Here is a 4,863-nt window from a genome sequence, read left to right as displayed (position 1 = left end):
CACCATCTTGATTCAGCTTACTGCTACATTTAGTATAGAGACTTGAAGGAGGCTTTTATGTATTTCAAATTCCCCTTGGTGTTCAGGAACCCAATCACAATTGGGTTCCTGAATTGGAATACAAGACAAAACATGATGTGATTGGGAAATGAGTTCACCTAACCTTGCAACTAATTTACCAACCTTGCAACTAATTTACCAATCACAGCATAGTTTGTTTTGTATTTCTATTGTGATTGGTCCCTGAACCCACAGAACATCATTTTGAAATATAATAAAAACCTCCTTCATTTTTTGCTCTGTAAACCTTGAGGAAGGTCCAAAACAAGAGAGGCGCTTATCAATGGGGATCCATAATAAATACAAATACATTTACGTCATTTAGCAGACGCTCTTATCCAGAGCAACTTACAGTTAGTGAGTGCATACATTTTTTTATTTTTCATACTGGCCCCCTGTGGGAATCAAACCCACAACCCTGGCGTTGCAAACGCCATGCTCTACCAACTGAGCTACATCCCTGCTGGCCATTCCCTCCCCTACCCTGGACGACGCTGGGCCAATTGTGCGCCGCCCCATGGGTCTCCCGGTCACGGCCAGCTACGACAGAGCCTGGATTCGAACCAGAGCCTGGATTCGAACCAGGATCTCTAGTGGCACAGCTAGCACTGCGATGCAGTGCCTTAGACCAGTTTACTGCTCACTTCAGTTTACTGCTCAATTCATGCATCTTGGTTGGAGTGGTAGATAGGTAGCCCTTCCCTTTGCACTGAAATCAGTGGAGGCTGGTGGGAGGAGCTATAGAAGGAAGGGCTCGTTGTAATGACTGGAAAGGATTCAATGGAATGGAGTCAAACATGGTTTACATACATGTATGTTTGTTGTGTTTGATACCGTTCCATTGACTCCATTCCAGACATTACAATGACCCCGTCATCCTATAGTTCCTTCCGCCAGCCTCCACTGACTGAAATGCATACAGTAGCCAGGCCATCGATCTTCAATGGCCCATTTTTGGGCATTTTGTCAACTGGCTGACGGCCGCTGTGGGAGTTACTATGCAAATTCAAGCATGTGAAAATAAGTTCGTGTTGAATTGAGGGCTATAACTTGATTGGGTGGCATTGTTCGTTCAAACTGGAGGTGGCAAAGTACCTGCTAAATTTGTTTCCTCCATGTGCATTTTGATGTCCGTTTGCCGACACTGTAGCAATTGATGAAACAGTGCGCACTCACTTTGATTTAAACTTTTGCTGAAATGCCACCAGATAGGTGAAGTGAACGCAGTATCAGAGATAAGATGACGCTGTCCCCCGATGTTTTCCAAGAAAAGCACCAGGACCCAGTCATTAGTTGTATGTTGGTTGGTTATGGTGCTGTGGGGAAAGCCAGTATGATCATAGGTTATATATCCAATGGATATCCAAATGAATACCGTCAGATGGCCTTTGATGTCTTCACTGGTGAGTTAGCATCTTCTGCATCCTTTACTTACTGTAGGCTACAGTAACAATTTTCCTTTGGGCGAGTGAAAGGGGGTTTGATACTGCATGTGATGAATTGTGCTCTATCCTACAGGTTTGGTTCGAGTAGATGGGATTCCAGTACAAATCCAGTTGATGGACACAGCAGGACAGATAACTAGGCCTATAGCCTATACATAGATGTATAAATATAACCATGATGACACTTTATTTTTTACATTATCAATAATGCACGAGTAGGCCTACAAAATACAATATGGCAACAAATGTATTTGTCACGCCCTGGCTCGGGGGACTCTTAAATGTTGAGCCAGGGTGTGCAGTTTCTGTTACATTTTCTATGTTTTCGTTCTAGATCGTTTAGATCTATGTTGGCCAGGGTGGTTCCCAATCAGAGGCAGCTGTAGCTCGTTGTCTCTGATTGGGGACAATACTTAGGCAGCCTGTTTTCACTAGTTTAGTGTGGGATCTTGTTCCGTAGGGTGTTGTGTATAACCTAGGACTTCACGTATCGTTTGGTTTATTGTTTTGGTTCGTGTGTGTACACAAATAAAGAATGTACGCTTATCACGCTGCGCCTTGGTCCGCTTCATCTGTCGACGATCGTGACAGAAGATCCCACCACCAGAGGACCAAGCAGCGTGCCCAGGAGGAGAAGTTGGCGATGTCCCAGGTGGGAGAATGGTGGTCTTGGGAGGACACATTCGCGGGCAGAGGGCCATGGGCAAAAGTAAATGCCCAGGCAGGAGAGGAGAAACGGCGCCAACCGTGCCGACGTCGGACACGCGAGAGGCACCCCCAAGACATTTTTTTGGGGGGGCACACGGCGTGGACGACGGGGCTGCTGGAGGCAGCTACAGGACGAATCGGCGGACTAGGAGAGGAGGCCACCAGGTTTGGGGGGCTGGAAGGGTGGTTGGCGGAGCCTAGAGGTAGAGCAGAGCCAACTCCCCGTACTCAGGCTAGGCAGCGTGAGACTGGGCAGGTTCCGTGTTATGCGGAGCCACGTACTGTGCCGCGAGTGTTTCGGCACAGTCCTGTACGTCCTGTGCTAGCACCACGCACTTGTCGTGCTAAGGTGGGCATGCAGCCAGGACAGAGTGTGCCGGCTCAACGCTCGTGGCCTCCAGTACCCCTCCTCGGTCCCGGATATCCTGCGCCAGTGCCACGTGCTGTAGTGCCAGTACGAGTGCACAGCCCTGTACGTCCTGTGCTGATGCCTCACACAGATTGTGTGGAAATAGGCATTCAGCCAGGACGGGTTGTGTCAGCTCTCCGCTCCAGACCTCCAGTCCGTCTCCACAGTCCAGCCCGGCCTGTTCCTGTCCCTCGCACCAAGCCTGTGGTGCGCGTCGTCAGCCCGGTCCGGCCTGTTCCTGCTCCCCGCACCAAGCCTGTGGTGCACGTCACCAGCCCGGTCCAGCCTGTTCCTGCTCCCCGCACCAAGCCAGTGGTGCGCGTCGCCAGCCCGGTCCGGCCTGTTCCTGTCCCTCACACCAACCTGTGGTGCGCGTCGCCAGCCCGGTCCGGCCTGTTCCTGCTCCCCGCACCAAGCCTGTGGTGCGCGTCGCCAGCCCGGTCCGGCCTGTTCCTGCTCCCCGCACCAAGCCTGTGGTGCGCGTCGCCAGCCCGGTCCGGCCTGTTCCTGCTCCCCGCACCAAGCCTGTGGTGTGCGTCGCCAGCCCGGTCCGGCCTGTTCCTGCTCCCCGCACCAAGCCTGTGGTGCGCGTCGCCAGCCCGGTCCGGCCTGTTCCTGTCCCTCGCACCAGGCCTGTGGTGCGCGTCGTCAGCCCGGTCCGGCCTGTTCCTGCCCCTCGCACCAAGCCAGTGGTGCGCGTCGCCAGCCCGGTCCGGCCTGTTCCTGCTCCCCGCACCAAGCCAATGGTGCGCGTCGTCAGCCCGGTCCGGCCCCTTCCTGTCCCTCGCACCAAGCCAGTGGTGCGCGTCGCCAGCCCGGTCCAGCCCGTTCCTGCTCCCCGCACTAAGCCAGTGGTGCGCGTCGTCAGCCCGGTCCGGCCCGTTCCTGCTCCCCGCACCAAGCCAGTGGTGCGCGTCGTCAGCCCGGTCCGGCCCGTTCCTGCTCCCCGCACCAAGCCAGTGGTGCACGTCGTCAGTCCGGCACGGTCCGTGCCTGTTCCACCGGTGCCCTGTCACGCCCTGGCTCGGGGGACTCTTAAATGGTGTGGAGTTTCTGTTACATTTTCTATGTTTTCGTTCTAGATCGTTTAGATCTATGTTGGCCAGGGTGGTTCCCAATCAGAGGCAGCTGTAGCTTGTTGTCTCTGATTGGGGACCATACTTAGGCAGCCTGTTTTCACTAGTTTAGTGTGGGATCTTGTTCCGTAGGGTTTTGTGTATAACCTAGGACTTCACGTATCGTTTGGTTTATTGTTTTGGTTCGTGTGTGTACACAAATAAAGAATGTACGCTTATCTGTCGACGATCGTGACAGTATTAAATGTTGGCTACAGTGACTATGTAGTGAATACAGATGTAGGATCAGTATGTTATGTTTACAAATGCTTCTGAAGTTTCTAATTTCCACTTTGAAATTTCAGACTTGATTTTCCCTTGCAAAAAATGTATCAACCCGTACAAAAATGTCCATGAATTATAATCCACATAATTCACATTTCCTGTTGCTGCAGAATTATTTTCCTGCTGTATCATTCTGGCTCAAATTAAGATCCTACATCTGTACAGTGAATTCATCTGTCCTTTCCTTGTTTTTTTGCAGGAGGAGTTTGATCATTTTCACTCCATGTGTTACAATCAAATAGATGTCTTAATTCTTTGCTTCAGTATTGTCAACCCAGTGTCTTTCCAGAACACCACTTCAAAATGGATCCCCCAGATCCGCACCTTCAATCCTGCTTCACCCATAATTCTAGTAGGGACACAGTTGGCCCTCCGGCATGATGTTAACATCCTTATCCATCTGGACCAGCTGAGGGACAAGCCGGTGGTGAACTCCCAGGCCAGGGGGCTGGTAGAGAAGATCAGAACCCACGACTACGTGGAGTGTTCTGCACTGACCCAGAAGAACCTCAAAGAAGCATTTGGCCTGTCAGAAAGCAAAGAAGCTCAATCTCTTGGATCATGCAAAGACTTTCTCTAGTGGCAGGTGGAATAAGTTATTCTGCTTCATCTGACCAAATGGCAACACTACCTCAAATATAAACGCAACATGCAACAATTTCAAAGATTTTACTGAGTTACAGTTCATATAAGGAAATTAGTCAATGGAAATACATTAATTAGGCCCTAATCTATGGATTTCACATGACTGGGCAGGGGTGCAGCCATGGGTGGGCCTTGGAGGGCATAGGCCCACCCAATTGGCAGCCAGGCCCACCCACTCGGGAGCCAGGCCCAGCCA

The 4,863-nt window shown here is 51.2% G+C and overlaps 1 protein-coding gene across 1 annotated transcript; it reads left to right on the top strand.

Moving 5' to 3' along the window:
* Positions 1-1,300: 1,300 nt before the first annotated feature.
* LOC311145439 (rho-related GTP-binding protein RhoV-like) lies at positions 1,301-4,602 on the top strand (the record flags this gene model as incomplete). The annotated part of the gene is made up of 3 exons (XM_084181677.1): positions 1,301-1,463; positions 1,579-1,637; positions 4,222-4,602. The coding sequence occupies 3 exons, from the start codon at positions 1,301-1,303 to the stop codon at positions 4,600-4,602; spliced, it is 603 nt and encodes a 200-aa protein (XP_084037803.1).
* Between the last annotated feature and the right edge of the window lie 261 nt (positions 4,603-4,863).

Source organism: Coregonus lavaretus, assembly GCF_964263955.1.
Source record: "Coregonus lavaretus genome assembly, chromosome: 18".
In the NCBI taxonomy this organism is placed as follows: domain Eukaryota; kingdom Metazoa; phylum Chordata; class Actinopteri; order Salmoniformes; family Salmonidae; genus Coregonus; species Coregonus lavaretus.
The sequence above is the reverse complement of the archived record's forward strand: the minus strand, read 5'-3'. Positions and strand labels throughout refer to the sequence as shown.